Raw genomic sequence first — 17,887 nt, forward strand, 5'->3', positions numbered from 1 at the left:
TTCCATTCATAGGAAATGTCTAGAATAGGCGAATAGACAGAAAGTAGATTAGTGGTTTCTAAGGGCTGGTAGTTGGGGGGGGCCTTGGGAGGAAATGGGGAATGACTGTTAAAGGGTACCAGGTTTCTTTTTGGGGGTGATGAAAATGTTTTAAAATTAATTGTGGTGACGGTTGCACAACTCTGTGACAATAGTAAAAATCACTGAATTTACACTTTGAGGAAACTGTATATTCTGTGAATTACTGCTCAATAAACAATATTATAAAAATAAAGCTTTCATATAAATTAATGAGGTTGATTTAATTTTGTGGCTTCTGATAGCTAACTATGTCCTGTACTTACTGTCACACTGCACTGAGTGATGTATATATTTGAGCTCGTTTAACTCTTACAGCATCCCTATGAGGTGAGTAGATTTGCTGATCTCACTTTTCAGAGTACAGGAAACTGGAACACAGACAAATTAAGTAACTTCCCTGAAATAACACAGCAGTAAGTGTTGGGGCTGAGATTTAAAATTCAGGCCTGTCTGATGCCAAAATTCATTCTTTCTCCTTATTTCTTTTAAAACATTTTACTCTTTTAAATAGTTAACACACACATATTTCAAGACACAAAGTGACTTAAAAAGCATATGTCCTCTATCCATCTTCTTCTCAGTCCCATAGGTAGAATTTGTATTAGCTTCTTGTGCATCAGCATTTTCTTATGTAAACAAAGCACATGCAGATATACATTACTATTTCTCCCTCTCTCATTCGCAAATGCAGTATACTCTCTACCTTGTTCTGCACCTTGTTTTTTCCACTTCACCTGGCACCTCAGAGATCCTTCCATATTACTATTCTTCATTCTTGCGTTTATAACTTCCAAGTATACTCCAGTGCCTGGATGTACCATAACTCATTTAGCTGGTCTCCTAACGATGGACACTTAGGTTTTTCCTAAACTTTTGTGATTCATTTAAAGCTCTGAAATTGCCTCCAAAAGTAAGAAGGAAACATATAAGAAATAAAATCATTTGTGAAATAAGTCCCTTTCCTCAAAAACTGGCTACTTTGAAGGCAACAACCCTCATTTAAATGTACTAGTTGGAAAATATTTCTTTTTTTTTTTTTTTTTTATTTATGGCTGTGTTGGGTCTTCGTTTCTGTGCGAGGGCTTTCTCTAGTTGTGGCAAGCGGGGGCCACTCTTCATCGCGGTGCACGGGCCTCTCACTATCGCGGCCTCTCTTGTTGCGGAGCACAGGCTCCAAACGCGCAGGCTCAGTAATTGTGGCTCACGGGCCTAGTTGCTCCGCGGCATGTGGGATCTTCCCAGACCAGGGCTCGAACCCGTGTCCCCTGCATTGGCAGGCAGCCTCCCAACCACTGCGCCACCAGGGAAGCCCCGAAAATATTTCTTAAAAACAAATAAAATTTAATTGCATTACACCAGAGTCACAGTCCTATGTGAGCTGGGAAAGAAAATGTATCTCTAGAGACCGGAGAGGTGAGTTACACTCTTTAAGGGGAAAGCTCATGGATTTCTGAAAACTAAGTAACATTCTAAGACACTTGTTTGTACTTATTTAGCATATTATTTCCACTGATGAATATTTTCCAAGATGAGGAATCAAATATTCAATACCGAATCACATATCACCCCCCTGGTACATTTCCATATGATATGTATGTTAAGCCATTCAGCTCACTTGGGTGGAATGGAGTTACAATTCTTATAATAGCAAACCTAGACCCCAAATCTTTTAAGACCACTCCAGCTGTCTTCAGAACTTCTATTATCAGGCACAACAACGACTTGTCAATTTTTGTTTCACTTTTTTAAAAAAGAAACCAACACTTCAATAAGGCAATAGATTTTCAAAAGCTGTCTGACATGAAATGAGTTTGAACATTAACATGGAAAGGACAAGCAATAAAAAAAGGTAGTATGAGTGCAGACAAAATATCCAAGAGCTAGAGAATGTGATCTCTTCTAAAGGGAACGGAATGAAAGAGTTCTAAAGGCACAGCTTTTCAAAGCTAAAGAAAATGACAACAACTGAATTGAAAAGGCTGAACTTAGCATTATCTTCCCAAAACACAAACATATACTTAGCTTAATAGAGTTGAGTACTATCTCAGGAAAAATCTTATATATTATGAATCTAGGGCAATGAAAGCTGTAGAAAATGATTTTGCAAAGCAAACACACTGCGGGCTGACAGTAGCAGAAGGAAAAAAAAAAGTCCAAAGTGCATGGGATGAGTTCAGGTCTCATTCTATGTATCACCACGGGAGGAAAACAAAAGAGCTGAGGAAACCCCAGACGTTAAATAGAACAGGTCAGAACGATGCTTGTGACTGAAGCTTAAAACATGTGAGTGCATTTTCTGATTATAACCGTAATATGGATTTATAGTAGAAGATTTGGAAAATTTAGAAAAATATAAAGAAAACAGTTAAAATCACCCACAATCTCACCACCCAAAGAGAACCATTATCAAAATACTGGCAAAACCATTTTCATCCTCTTTTCGGTGTGCATATAAAAATATGTTCTTCGTACAAAATTCGGCTCATATTATAAATAACATTTTATACATGGCCTTTCCCCCCTACTTGCTATTACTTCTTGAGTACTTTCCCATGTTGTCATATATTCCTTGAAGATATAATTCCAATGACTATATTATATTGTATCTTCTGAATTCAAATAGAATTATCTGATTCTCTCCATACTGCTGAACATCTAGGCTGTTTCTAATTTTTCAGTTTTATAAATAGCACCACAATGGACATTCTTGTGATAAACCTTTGAATCTCTGTTTACTTCTTAAAAGAACTTAAAAGTATATCAGTACGTCAGATTCACATTTAAGTTACTCAGTGTACCTGTATCTGTAAATTTACATTGGAAGTCTCTGGAGACCAATGCAAACAATGTCTATCAAATAAACAATATAGTTTCATATCACTCGAAGTCTATATTTATCCTTCTAGAACAGTCATCTTTCAGGCAGTACATTACTTCCTCCAGGCAAACAGACTATTAATTGGTTAATCTAAATGCAATAACATGAAATTTGGCTGATCCAGATTTCTCCAATATCAGTATGCATGCAATTAACAGTAGTCTGCAGATTGAAAAATAACCAAGGCTCTCAAAAATATATATTTTATCATCCTTTCATTTAAAATGGTGGACAATGGGCATTAAAATAAAACAAATAAAGGGTTATAGTTAATGGAGGTTGACAGCAACCAAATCTTACCTAGACACGTAACCTATAGTGTAACTTAAGGTTTTCTCCAAGATCCAGCTTTATTCTGTCACGTCCAGTTATAGGGCTTTTAAGTGATTTCAACATATTGAAATTATTAATGATTCTTGTTTAGAACTATATGGTTATAATAAATACTGCAGTTTTAAATTCCCTATAGTCTATTTAAAAAACTATTCTATTTTTAAGATGATAAATAGGGTTCTCAAAATTTCTAGAGTGTGTGTGTAAACATATATATATATATATATATATACACACACACACACACACAGACAGACAGACATATACCTCTAAAATGTTTTTCTCTCAGTGAAAAGTGAAGTAAAGCAAAACACAACTAAAAAATCCCACTTATACCATGGCCATATGAACTATGGAATCACTCAAATTCCAAGGCCCCCTCAAAACCGGTAGTCAGACTAAAATAGCTGGGGCTGCACTGTACAGTTGTGAAGGCTGCACACTGTACAACTCTAGGTGGTGCCATCGTATACTGATCTATGTAACTGGTACTCTGGGGGTTGTGCAGTGCACAGCCTATATAGCTGTATGTGACGACCTTGAAATTAGCTCAGATAATTGTTTGCTTATCCATTACTTATCTGTACATCCTTCCCCCTAGTGAGCTAAGAAAAAGAAGTTTTAGGAGGGAAGTGGCCTTTAAATCTGTATACTTTTTTTTTTAATGAAAGAAAATTCTGCAAAAAACCCAAAACAAAACAAGCCAGTTTTTCCCTAGCTCCCTTCTGTCACGACGGTAAGGGTTTCTTTCCTCCCATCTCCCCTTCCATCCACCCACTAGGCAGCAGCAGGATACCTTGTGTGAGTAACTGCAGGTTTCTGACTTCTTCTCGCACCTTCAGCTGGAGCACCTGTTGCAAGATGTGCTGCCGGAGGCTCTCCTGGGCAATCCCCATTCGCTCAAGCTTTTTGTCTGTAAGTCTCAGCAGGGCTCGCCCTGCAGGGTTTCAAGAAATAAGAGGAAAAGCAAATGAACAATGGCTGGAAAAGGATTTCCATCTTCCTCTGGGCTGATCCTGCCATAACAGAAGTTTCCATCTAAACACAGACACTTTAGAATAGAGGGTCCTCCATTATGCCTGCTGACTGGAATGGATAGGCAGGATGGAAAAAATCCACAACTTTCAAAAAAGAACTTCAATTTTTATCTAATATTGGCAATCCCCAACTGACTCACACATTGAGTTAAGTAAATCAGCAACATTTTAACGTGGGTATTTGGGTCACAGATTGCATGTTTCCATAGAAACAATGCTCTCTGTTGGGTGATGGGTTCTGAGGCTCACCCATAAGAGCCCATGTCACTGATAAGCCAGCTGAAGACTTAGATGCTCTAACTGTGGTTATAGATAAACTCCGGCACAGTTTAACCACATTACAATAATGTTTCTGTGAAACATGCATTTGAAGGTCCAGTTTTAATTGGCAGGCACCCACCTCCCCTGCTGCACCCCTGGTGCTAGGCTGGAGTTCCAACTTTGGCTGGTGGGAGCTACGCCTTAACCCAATCACTGGCCTAAGGCAAAAGTTCCAGCAGGGCTGAGCGTGGGCAAAAACAAGGAGCCTGGCAGCCTGGCAGCCTGGCATAGTTTCCTTTCAACCTCTTTCTTTTCCTGGGTGGTGGGGCGGTCTGCATGCTTCCCTTGCTACTGTGGTGTCCATCAAATTCCTGAATTCTCTCTACTCTGTGCTTGACCTGCACAATAAATAAAGAGAATAGCATGGCCCGGTACTCCCCCTCCAACACCCCCAGTCACCAGACCTGAAGGTCTTTTTTCATTCTAATTGATGACGAAAGACAGAGTCCACCAGTGATCAATGGTAAGTCTTAGGGTGTACTATGATATATGCTTCAGGAACTGAATTCTCTACCTCCTCAAAAAATAAACTCAACAGCCAGAAGGTGAGGTTAATGGGCATTTTAATCGAGGAACAGGGAAGCCTGTGTGGCCTCTGAGTAGAGACAGGTGAACAGGGAGAACCAGTTAAGAGCAACCCACACTGTGCATACTTCTCTTTTACCTCCCTTTAAGCTTTGCTAAATGCATCAGTCAGGATAAGTTAGGGTCCATGCTGCAGTAACAAGCAACCCCAAAATATCAGTGGCTACAACAAAATTTATTTCTTGCTTGTTCTACATGTCGACTGCAAGTCCATCCATTTTGAACATTGATGATCATTGTACCAGAGGTAAAAGAGAGGTGCTGGAAGGTCTCCTAGTATCAATGAAATGCTCAGCCTGGAGTCATTTATAAATTTTTGGCCAGAACTAATCACATGAACTTTCCCACCCGCCAAGGGTCCACACATGAACTCTGCTTCCATCACGTGCCAGGAAGGTGGTAGGGGGGAAGAGATATATTTGATGGGCAGCACTGATGAGAACCACACCAATATCGATTTGGCTCTGGACCGGTGCCTGGCAAGGAAGTGAGTGCAGGGAGTTGTGGAGGTGGGTGGTAGTCTGAAGCTTCAGTAAAATTTGCATGTGGAAGAGGTGGGGGAAGGGGAACCTGAGGTAGCTTGGCAACAGTGGGCAGATCATGATGGCCATGAGAAAGGAAGCATAGGACACACACAGACTCAGGTAGTTCTGACCGTCTTCTGCGATAGGCAGAATGATGCTCTTTCTGCCAAAGACGTTCACATCCTCATCTCAGGAACCTGTGAGTTTGTTACCTTATATGACAAAAGGGACACTGCTAATGTGATTTTCTTAAGGATCTTGAGATGGGCAAGTACTGGCATTACTCAGGTGGGTCCAATCTAATCACAAGGGTCCTTATAAGTTAAAGAGCAACCCAGGAGAGCCAAAGAGGGGAGAGATGTGTCAATGGAAGCAGACACTGGAGAGATGCAGCCACAAACCAAGGAAGGCAGGCTTCTACAAGGTGGAAAAGACAAGGAAATGGATTCTCTCCCACACTCTCCAGAAGGAATGCAGCTCTACCTTGATTTTTACCCCATAGGACCCACTTTGGACTTCTGATCCCTAAAACTGTAAGATAATAAATTTGCGTTGTTTTAAGCCACGAAGTTTGTGGTAATTTGTTACAGCAGCAATTGGCCTTGCAACTGGAACTTAACATGTTTTTAAGAAGTCAACTGAGGGACTTCCCTGGTGATCCAGTGGTTAAGAATCCACCTTCCAATGCGGGGGATGTGGGTTCAATCCCTGGTCGGGGAACTAAGATCCCATATGCCGTGGGGCAACTAAGCTTGTGTGCTGCAACTACTGAGCCCATGCACCACAACTAGAGAGAAGCCCACGCGTAGCAATGAATGATGCCCCATCCGCAACAAAGATCCTGTGTGCTGCAACTAAGACCTGATGCAGCAAAATAAACAAATAAAAAACAAACAAACAAACAAACAAACAAATAAATAAATCTATAGTCAACTGATGGCTTCAGATTTCCTTTGCTATCCCTTTCCTAATTTCTGGGCACTGGCATACTCAAAGGTGCAGAGCTAAGGAGTGGTGAGTCTGAGTCCCAGGCTTTCGGGACAGCCCTGCCTTCAAGTATTCTGCTGTCAGACCTTGATCCTGAAGTGATGTTCAGAAAACACTGAATGGGACTTGGGTATCATTTACGTGGATAATTGGTCTCCAAATAGCAGATATTTAGCTCTTTAGATAGGCCCTCAACTCAACAACAAATACTGCAAAAACCCATGAAATTCAGATTATCTAATTCTCTTCCTCCTCCCCTTTCTGGTCCTCACTATTTGGACTGTGGTTTTACAGACTGGGACATTCAGCAGCCAGAGTTGCTGAGGTGCTGGTAAGGTACTTGGGCGCTTTGGTCCCGAGAGGCTGGCTGGTCCATCATTAGTGCTCAGAGGGAGGGTTTTATTCCAGTGTACGTGGTTCAATTTCTTTGCAGACAAGGAAACAAAGATGTCCCCTTCCCCCAAGAACCTCCAGCTTCAACTGTTCCATCAATGCATCTGACTGATCAAAATGTGGATACATAAGCCCTATCAGAATTTTATCTCCTACTTGGGTTAATACCATCAGCTCTGAATGTACAAGTAACAAAACTCTACCAGTTAATAAAAGTTTGTGCATTTCCCACTGTGTGGTACAAACAATTGTACCTATCAACATTTCACCTCTTATAGGCTTGACTGTTCAAGTTGTTTCAGCCCTGAGACTAAAGAAGTTCTTGCTGTTATTTTCATTATTTCCATTGATAGAAAGGAAGATTGAGAAAAGTTAAAGAATACTGAAAACATGAGAGCTTTTCCTAATTCTTACTACACCTTTAGGTGTGCTTTATCTTCAGCAGTAAGAAAATAGAAGTCTTAGGAGAAAGATTAAGGGAAATTATATAAGAGAGTTTCCTGATAAAACAACTTCTAGAAAAGGTCGTCATCTGTACACCGAGGAATTTATGAACACAATCTGATTTGCTGCCTTTCTTGGATGGTTTCTACAGAGCCATTTAAGTCTGTGGTTCTGAAAACTCTTCACAAACATTAGATCATTTACAGGAGGAAACGTCCTAGCAATCTCCTGACCCACCACCCCCTGCTGACCACAAAATAAAGAGTGTCCAAACAAGTGTGGGTCAGGGAGGTGATAAGCAGTCAATCATCAATTGCATCTTTTTTTTTTTCAATTTATATTGTAACTTTTTGTTGCTTATCATAAAAATCCAATTGTTAATTCAACAAACACTTTTTGAGCACTATGTCTTGTCACTTTGTTATTCATGCTGGGGATAATGAGGAACAAGACAGGGTCCCTCCTGGAGCTTTCAGACTGATAAGGAAGGCAGTTAACGATCAATGTTTACAGGTATGTGATGGGTCAATCCTAAGAAAGGGCACATATGGGAACCCAGAACTGGGTGAGCTAAGCTAGTCTGGGTATCAAGGAGCTGTCAGGGAGTAAAGGATATTTAACCTGGGACTTAGGGAGTAAGTAGGAGTTAGACCAAGACTACAGGATAAAGCCAAGATTTTTTTTAAAGAGTCCAGTAACCATGTAGATGGAGGAGGCTGGTATGGTAGGCAGAAAATAGAGGAGTGCTATTACGGCTTTTACATTCACATATGTGTTAACCCTCCTCATCATCACAATAATAATAGCAAACATTGATCAGGCCGTTACTAAGTGTTAAACACTGTTCTAAGAGCTTTACATGGATTACCTCATTTTCAACAATTCTGTGAAGACATTTTTATTATCTATAATTGATTAATAGCTACTAAACACAGCTAAAGGTCACATATCTACTAAGCTGCAGATCTGGGAGACAAATATACGTAGAAGACATGCTCTTTAACCACCTCTCTAAACTGCTGCCCAGGAATCCTTCCCAGAGCCTGACATGCTCCCCAACCAGGCTTCTGCCAGTTCTCGTGTAGGGAGTATGAGGGCCAGAAAACGTCACTGTCTCTGAGGACTTAAAGGCAAGCAGTGCAAACACGGGCATGACTTCATGATGCACAAGGCTGTAATGGCCACCACCCTCCGGTCTTCCCACAGTGAAGAGTGACAGGAGACTGAGGGGTCTTTGAGAGGAGCTGTGAAACAGATTCACCCTTCCTTCATCACACGAGGTCTAGGTCTGTACCAGGGACTGAACACATTTCACGATGAAGAACCAGGAGGAGAAAGGTAACTTCCCTGCCAGTGGGACAAGTACAGATTCTTCCAGAGCCCACAGGAGGGGCACCTAACTTAGCTGAGGTCCTTGAATTAACAAAACACAAGTAGGAGGGGGAAGGGCTCTGGAGGCACAGGAAACAGCTTCGGCAGAGACGAAAATGACAACCAAATGGTCCACTTTAGGGAACTCTTAGAAGCTTGACATGGCTGGGTGTGGAGCACATCATACGAGTCTCACATGCCATTTTGGGATGCCTACCTTATAGGGTAGCCAGGTTTAGTCTTTTTTTCCTTTTTCTGCCCAACCTGAAGCAGCACATCTGAGACACAAGATGATGTTCACCGTCATAAAACACTCATTTGTAGATTATGAATGCCTCGGTTTTTGCCTACACTGCATCCCTGCCTATTTCTGGTAAAAGGAGCTATGTTTTGCCTTTGGCAGGGAGGGCTGCTCCTCCTCAACTGGTGGGGCTTTTACTACAGGACTTTTCATTTCTAAAGGACTACATAATTTTCTTATTATGTTTACCCTTTATTTTCTGATTCCCTCCCACTCCTCCCATCATGTAAGGATGTTTCCAACCACCTAGCTAGAGCCTGACTCAAGGGAGGTACTGAACAAATTTCTTAATGCTGGGTGTGTGACCCAGACAGGGCAAATAAAATTTAGTAGAATTGCTATGGCTTCTAAGAGGGAAGTTCTCTTTCTTTCTTACTTAGATCATGTCCCAAGGGGCAATATAAGCTTAGACTGGCTGTCAGTGGCTGTCTCTGCCACCATATGGAGAGAATTTGCTAGAGAATTAAGCCAACAGAGAAAGCAGAGCTGAGAAAGAGAAACGGGGGCGGTGAGAGGAGGGAGGTGCAGGGGGGAGGGAGAGAGGGAGGTAAATAAGATAACATTATTTGATTTCCTAAAAACAGCCTTGCCTGAAGTCAGACACCCCTGGGTTTCTCATTTATATAAGTCAATATTGAGGGGGAGGGGGAGGGGTGGGGTGGGGAATGAGTTGAGCTCATTTGTACTACGTGTACTCAAGAGAATCTTGACTTACAGAGCCAAGCTTATCTGTAATTGTCAGTTGAGCTGCTGTCCTGTCCTGCTTATCATCATTTCAAGAAAGCTCATCAGGGTGTAGGCAAGTAAGAATAATGAGAACCCACGGTAGCTTACTTTCAAAAAGTTAATCATTGGCAAATTTTGGTATTTTAATTATTATACAATGTGGAATACACCTTAAGTCTAACTGCATACTTCTGTATGTTTTGATGCACCTGGGCCACCTCCTTATCCAATTACACCTGAGGTTACAAACTCAAATGTTGTCAGGATAACATAACTGCGTGAAGAGGACCAATCTAAGGGACAACTGGGACTTGGTGGATGACAGTGGATGGGATATTTTGTTGTTGTTGTTTTTCTAAAATGTGCGATTCCAACCCATTTTTGCTATGCTAGAATACAGGCTGAGTGTTGCTACGGCTCCTATTTTTAAGTTAAGAATGAAAAATCCAGAAGTTTCACGAAACCTCCTAATTTAAAATTTGCCCTTTCCCCCCATATTATGAGAGCTAAACAAAGCATGTACATGGGTCATATTTGACTCACAAGTTGCCACTTTCAACATCTGACTTTTAACCTTTCCTCCCCCACGTCCCTCCTACTTGCAATGGAAAGGGATTCAGGCAACCTTGCCTTCAGGGTTTCAACTAACTTTTGGAATGGACTTCAGGTTCTGAGATTCCACCCTGTGCGGCCTGTTCTAGATTAACAGCAAACGGGACCAAGGGTGGTTGATGACTAGTCTGAACAGGCCTTCTGTTTTTTATAACCTAATGTGCAGAGCAAACCTATCTTCTTAGGTAACCCCCAACCCAGTGCCTGATTTCCTAAGGGTGACTGCAAATCACCAGCACCAGAGTGAACAGGACTCTGAGGTCAGCCAACCCATTGCTTCATTTCCTGGAGAGAATGTGCACAAAACCTTCCAAGACCAATAAGTCTCCTCTCACTTCTACCTGAGAAGGCAGCCCACTGCCAAGCCTGGTCACTTACTTGGCTACATTCAGAATGATTAGCAGTAAATTAAAGGCCCCTTCCCTGTGCTGAGGAAGAGAAGGGTTAACGGACATTTGCATTGTGATCACTGTAAGTAATTTACCATACTGATGGGAACTGTATATTGAATTTTTTAAACCAGTCTTGGGTAAAAAGACTTCTAAAATTTTTTAAATTTATTTATTTTTTACTGAAGTATAGTTGATTTACAATGTTGTATTAATTTCTGCTGTTGAGCAAGGTGACTCAGTTATACAAATACATACATTCTTTTTTATATTCTTTTCCATTATGGTTTATCCCAGGATAAAAAGACTGTTTTAGACAATCTAGGTTTTTGGTTGAATATATTCAGGTGCCAATGATGTTAATAGGAGGAAACTAAAATAATGGTAATTCTCACACGAAATATAAAGTCAGAAAGAAATTTTACAGTGCTTTTCAAACAGAGGGGAAATATGGCTGTGCGCTATTTTTCAGCTCTCCAAGAAGGAATACACAGCTTCCAGGCAGTAAATTAAAGGTTAAATCCGTGATGTTGTTGGTAGCACACAGTTACCAAATCTCCAAAAATTAATTTAAGAAAACCTTAAAACATTTTGTTTGGGGATTCCGTTTTAGTCCCTGGGAAGACTCAGTAATTACTTCCCTTGTACCTCAGAGCAGATTTTCCAAGTGAAGAAGTATAGTATCAACATAGCGGAGACTATAGCCGAAGATTTATGATATCATAAACCACCTTCAAGGTCTTTTCTGGTTTTGATAGGTAAACCAGACCTCTTGGTACATTTGCTTTTATTTGTCAGAATTTGTATGCATTGTCTTGGGGATTCTCTGTTAACTGAATGTCACTAGGTGAGCAGCCCACCATACATCAGGCATCTTTTAAAATTAATTACCAGGAAGCACGTGAGATGGCTGCTGACAGCCTCCTCCTCCGCCTCGATATTCCACCCATGGCCATAACAGCCCGACATGTACAGTGCTCATCTGCTGAAGAGGCAGGCACTGGGCTTGCTGGCCTCTCCGCACGAATTCATCTGAGCCAGTGACCCAATGCCAGAGGGATGTTTAAAAAAGTTTCAAAGCTACTTCGGCTTTCTCTTCCTGATACCTAGAGATTCGTTGTTTTTCTTAAGCTTTTCAATGTTGGACTTTATTAATACCAGGGATTTCTTTGGTAGAAAGATTAACAAGTGAGTACTAGCCCAGCTCCAGAAACATTCAGCAGAAGAGATGGAAACAGTGGCTCCTGTCTTTGGGGAGCTGAAGAGTTTCCTGCAGATGTAAGATCAGCAGGTATTAAACATCCTAAAAGCAATTATGTGATAAAACCTATAACAATGACCATGAGGACCATACCATCTATTAGGAAAGCTTTGGTAAAAAAGAAAGAGGTCTTGGGTTTGGAGTTGAAAGTCAGGGCTGGATTGACCACTTATTTGCTCCACAGTTACTGTTGGGATGATTCACCTTTCTAGGCTTCAGTGTTTTCACTTGTAAACTGGGGATGAAATGATACCCTCTCCCCGATGCTGTGCTGATTAAGTACTCAATGAAGGCAATAGAATAGAGAGTGTCATTGCCATTTTTAGGAAGTACACCTAAAGAAAGCTAAGGGTCCCACCCAAAATCCTATAGGGAGTGCTGTAGTTCACTCCAAAACTATGATGGAAGCACCTGAAAGGATGGCATCCTGATGATGACAGTGGGTGTCCTTTCTCAGGAGGTAGTGGTAAAAAGGAAAAGAAAATTTGATTTAGTACATCCCAAATTTCAGAAGTCATCAATATGACATGCAAGTAGAGTGGGTCTTACCTGCTTGACCTTGTCTATTTGGGCACTACTGACATTTGGGGCTGGGTTTTTGCAGCATCCCTGGCCTCTACCAACTAGATTCCAGTAGCACCTACTCCCAGCTGTGACAGTCAGAAATGTCTTCAGGGACTTCCCTGGCGGTCCAGTGGTTAAGATTCCACACTGCCACTGTAGGGGGCAAGGGTTCAGTCCCTGGTCAGGGAGCTAAAATCCCGCATGCCACGTGTGTGGCCAAAAAAAAAAAAAAAAAAAAAAAGTCTTCAGATTTTTGCCAAATGTCTGCTGGAGGGCAAATTCACCCTTGGTTGAGAACCACTGATGTAGATGTTTGCTTTCAACTAACTGATTCTCAAAATGCTAATCCAAGAGGCGTTCATGGGACTCAGGTAGATAAGGAGGCAAACCAACACAAAACATACTTTTGAGAAAAGCACCTACTATGTGTTAGGCCCGTTCCCATCCATTACTCCATTTAATCCACAAATCACTCTGGGAAGCATTCTTTTCTCCATTTTAAGGATGAGGAAACACATTCATGGAGATAAAGTTCCAAAGCGTACAAGACAAACAAGGATCCCAATTCAGTTCTACAAGTAAAAATTTCCATGCATCTGATCTTGAAATGCCTCAAAGCCCATAACCGCAACACTTCCAATGAGGTTTAACTGAAGGGTCCTCATGAATATAAGAGTAATGGAAGTGAAATAAGGTTCCCCTGTTTGATGTGACAAAATTTTGAGGAAACCAAGACCATAAAAATTGACACTGTCTGGCATTGCTTCAATGCTGAAGAGACAATAAAGGATGCACATCTACATAATGTTCCCTTTTGTCCTCCAAGAGGGAGTGAAAATAAGCTCACCGACAGGAATAAGACGCAGACGTAGAGAATGGACTTGAGGACACAGGGAGGGGGAAGGGTAAGCTGGGATGAAGTGAGAGAGTGGCATGGACATATATACACTACCAAATGTAAAATAGATAGCTAGTGGGAAGCGGCTGCATAGCACAGGGAGATCAGCTCGGTGCTTTGTGACCACCTAGAGGGGTGGGATAGGGAGAGTGGGAGGGTGGGAGGGAGAAGCAAGAGGGAAGAGATATGGGGATATATGTATATGTATAGCTGATTCACGTTGTTATAGAGCAGAAACTCACACACCATTGTAAAGCAATTATATGCCAATAAAGATATTAAAAAGAAATAAGCTCACCGAACTTAAAGTCCAAAATTTGATGTCAACAGGTTACACCACTAAAAGTTATGCTGGAATAAGGTAAGCAGCACGATCAGACTCTCTTCAGTGTTCCCTTTATTCGTGTCTCCCTACATGTTCTGCCTTCTCATGTCTTCCCTCTCCACTTCTTGTCTGATGGGCCTCAAGGGTTGGCTCAGATCTTACTTTCTCCCTGGCTTCCCTCGGAACCTACAGGTAAAGTATAAGGTGCTGTTACAGGTGTCTCTTCCCCTACTTAAAGGTCTTTAAAGCGAGGGTGTATCTTTTCACTTTTCTGTTGCCAACATTCAGAATACTGCTTAATAACCTAGTGAAATAGGATTTGGACAGTGTCAAAATGAACTTTGTCAAGGGAAACTCGAGTTAGAGGGTGTGGTAGACTCTGAAGGGAACAGTCCCATGTTGCAACTGCAGGTACACGTGATGCCACGTCTGTAGTGCCAGTACCTTGACCTTGCAAAAAGACTTTCAGGGTTGCAACAGCCCCCTGGTAGCCCAGGTGAGTGATGGTGCTAAGGACTGTGGAACTAGAGACATGCATGGATGACAGCTTTCTTCTCTCTCTTCTCTCATCCCAGGGATTACGATGCTGGAGCAGGAGGAAGGTGGGAAGAACAGAATGAAAGGGGAAGGGAGAGAGCTCTTGCTGTGATGAATCAGATCACCCCTGAAGACTGGCAGCACAGGGGAAGGGGGAACTGGATGACCCTGACAGCACGGACCAATGGCTTTATGACGGTCAAGGGCACACCTGTGGAGTCAGATGCTTGGGCGCAAAACACATCACCAATTACAGGTCATGCTACCTTACACAAGTTATTTAACCTGATGTAAGTCTTCATTTACTCACCTTACTAATGAGCATGATAACACTACCTCTGTCCTAGGCATATTTATGAAGATTAAATGAGATGATACATAGAAAGCACAGTGCCTGGCCCATAAGCTTTCAACAGAAGTTATCAATGGATGACGATGATGATGACCAGTCCTAAGACTGAGGATTTGCTACAGGTGAGTTTCTGATGAGCCATGGGTCCCTCTGTTCCCACAGGTGAAATATACTATACATCCGCCTTACACAGTACAGTCAGTTTATAATTATACCAATACCTACATTGTACACTGCTTCCCTCACTGTTATTCTCAGCCACTGCTTGAGGGCTCAGGTCACTTAGCTGTCCTTACTTCCTTTTTTAAAATAATTCCATTATTATAGGATGTATATCTCATATATTTAATCTCTAATTGAGCTCTCTCTAAAGAACTGTAAGGTGTGATAAGACATTTCAAGAATTATTTGGAAGGAAAACAAAGCAATACCCACTTGGGTTTTCTCCAGTAAGCACACACTAGGGTCAGTATTTTGGGACCAGAATGTCACATACAAGCGTTCTCTAACCTCAAAAAGTTTCATATCATTGTTGTAGGAAACACTTTGTTTACTGTGGGTACAAATAAAGACACACTATAGCCAATAATAGACTCTTTCTATAATCAATCATAAGTGATAATAAAAATGGACCCAGAGGAAGCTAAGAAAAAAGTGGAAGTTGAAGGAAAAGTGAGATTCTTTGGTACAACTTTCTCTTCTGACTTAGATTTGGCTATAAAATACTTCAGTTCAACATTAGTTAATTCATTCTTCTAGCAATAATATAATCACAACTTAGTTTAATTTTGTTTGTTTGTTTGATTTTGGGAAAGCAACCTGAACTTGGAGTAGAAAGCTTGGGTTAGTGCTATGAGCTGGAGCAGCTTACTTAAGGCCACTGAGTCACAGTTTCCTCATCTGTAAAATGAGGATACGGATTTTCAATGCTTTGAGCTTTCTATGTGAAAGTAAAATTAGGCAGTAAATTTGAAAGTGCCTAGCATAGTACCTGACTCAATACATTTCTTTCATATTAGAGATTTCATAAAGGTGTGCCTTGTTTCTAGCATTACACTTACTATATTATAATATAATCATGAATTTGTTCACATGACTCTCTTCCCTTCCAAATTCTAGGCTCTTTATAAAGAGAATGTGGATTTCATTTAACTGAGTAGCTCCAGTGCTCGGCACGTGGTAGATATTTGTTAAAGTTTTACTGAATGAATGGCCCTGTGAGAAAGGGAGAAGAGATGGTAACATCCCCATTATGAAAGTAAAAAAACAGCCCATAAAAGCGAAAGGACCTGCCCAAAGTCACATGCCTAGTAATTACCAGAGCAGAGACTAGAACCAAGACACCTGATTCAAATTCACGCTGTGTCTAGAAAGGCTATCCCTGCTTTGGTTCAGCCTTCATTTAATAAACAATGATCTTGGGGCTTCCCTGGTGGCACAGTGGTTAAGAATCCACCTGTCAATGCAGGGGACACAGGTTCGAGCCCTGGTCTGGGAAGATCCCACATGCTGCGGAGCAACTAAGCCCGTGCACCACAACTATTGAGCCTGTGCTCTAGAGACCATGAGCCACAACACCTGAAGCCCGCGAGCCACAACTACTAAAGCGCACATGCCTAGAGCCCATGCTCCACAGCAATGAGAAGCCTGCGCACCTCAATGAAGAGTAGCCCCCACTCGCTGCAACTAGAGAAAGCTCACGCACAGCCACGAAGACCCAACACAACCAAAAAAAAAAAAGCCAACAAAACAAACAAACAAAACAATGATCTTCTAATGCAGCCATTAGGCTAGGTGCTGGGTATAGCAGTGAATACAATCCATATGGTCTCTGTACTCACAGAGCTGTAGTTTAGTGAGGGAAGTACACTACTATCTGAAGGATGAGGAAGACTGGTGAAGAGTAAAGTAAAAGAGGGTGGAGGCAGAAGAAAAAAAATGCCAATGCTCTATGTAGACTACTACTTTCAGTGAAGGCAAGAAGGCCAGCAAGGTGGGGTAGGATTGTGGGACGGGTGGAGGCCAATGGCTTGAGATGAGGATAGAAGAGGTCAGTGGCTTGAGATAAGGATAGAAGAGGTCAGTGGCTTGAGATGAGGATAGAAGAGGTCAATGGCTTGAGATGAGGATAGAAGAGGCCAATGGCTTGAGACGAGGATAGAAGAGGTCAACGGCTTGAGACGAGGAAAGAAGAGGCCAACGGCTTGAGACGAGGACAGAAGAGGCCAACGGCTTGAGACGAGGACAGAAGAGGCCAACGGCTTGAGACGAGGACAGAAGAGGTCAATGGCTTGAGACGAGGACAGAAGAGGCCAACGGCTTGAGACGAGGACAAAGGCTTGAGACGAGGACAGAAGAGGTCAATGGCTTGAGACGAGGACAGAAGAGGCCAATGGCTTGAGACGAGGACAGAAGAGGTCAATGGCTTGAGACGAGGACAGAAGAGGCTAATGGCTTGAGACGAGGAAAGAAGAGGTCAACGGCTTGAGACGGGGACAGAAGAGGCCAACGGCTTGAGACGGGGACAGAAGAGGCCAACGGCTTGAGACGGGGACAGAAGAGGCCAACGGCTTGAGACGGGGACAGAAAAGGCCAACGGCTTGAGACGGGGACAGAAGAGGCCAAAGGCTTGAGACGGGGACAGAAGAGGCCAATGGCTTGAGACGAGGACAGAAGAGGCCAATGGCTTGAGACGAGGATAGAAGGGCAGGCAAGTTTAAGATCATTCTTGGTCTTGGAGGCAAGATCAAGGATCCCATTACTTACTCCAACTGTGATGCGAAGTCAAAATACAGTTTTAAGCAGGGCAGTGACAGGATACAGTTTATATTTAAAAACTCTCTCTGGCTATAAAAGAATGTCCCAGTTGAGGGTCTAGGTGACCATTGGAAGGAGGGAAACTAGCTGGGAAACTGAAGCTGTTGTTGAGCCCATAGATGATGGTGGCTTCTACTAGAAGGTGGTGATC

The 17,887-nt window shown here is 42.0% G+C and overlaps 1 protein-coding gene across 1 annotated transcript in view; it reads right to left on the reverse strand.

Annotated features, from left to right (window-relative positions):
• Positions 1-4,020: 4,020 nt before the first annotated feature.
• SAMD12 (sterile alpha motif domain containing 12) overlaps positions 4,021-17,887 on the reverse strand; it is a 248,932-nt gene continuing 235,065 nt past the window's right edge. Inside the window, exon 4 of the mRNA XM_060115731.1 lies at positions 4,021-4,229. Coding sequence (XP_059971714.1) covers positions 4,021-4,229 — 209 coding nt within the window. The remainder of the gene's footprint in view (positions 4,230-17,887) is intronic.

Source organism: Mesoplodon densirostris, chromosome 13 (genome assembly GCF_025265405.1).
Source record: "Mesoplodon densirostris isolate mMesDen1 chromosome 13, mMesDen1 primary haplotype, whole genome shotgun sequence".
NCBI classification, from domain to species: domain Eukaryota; kingdom Metazoa; phylum Chordata; class Mammalia; order Artiodactyla; family Ziphiidae; genus Mesoplodon; species Mesoplodon densirostris.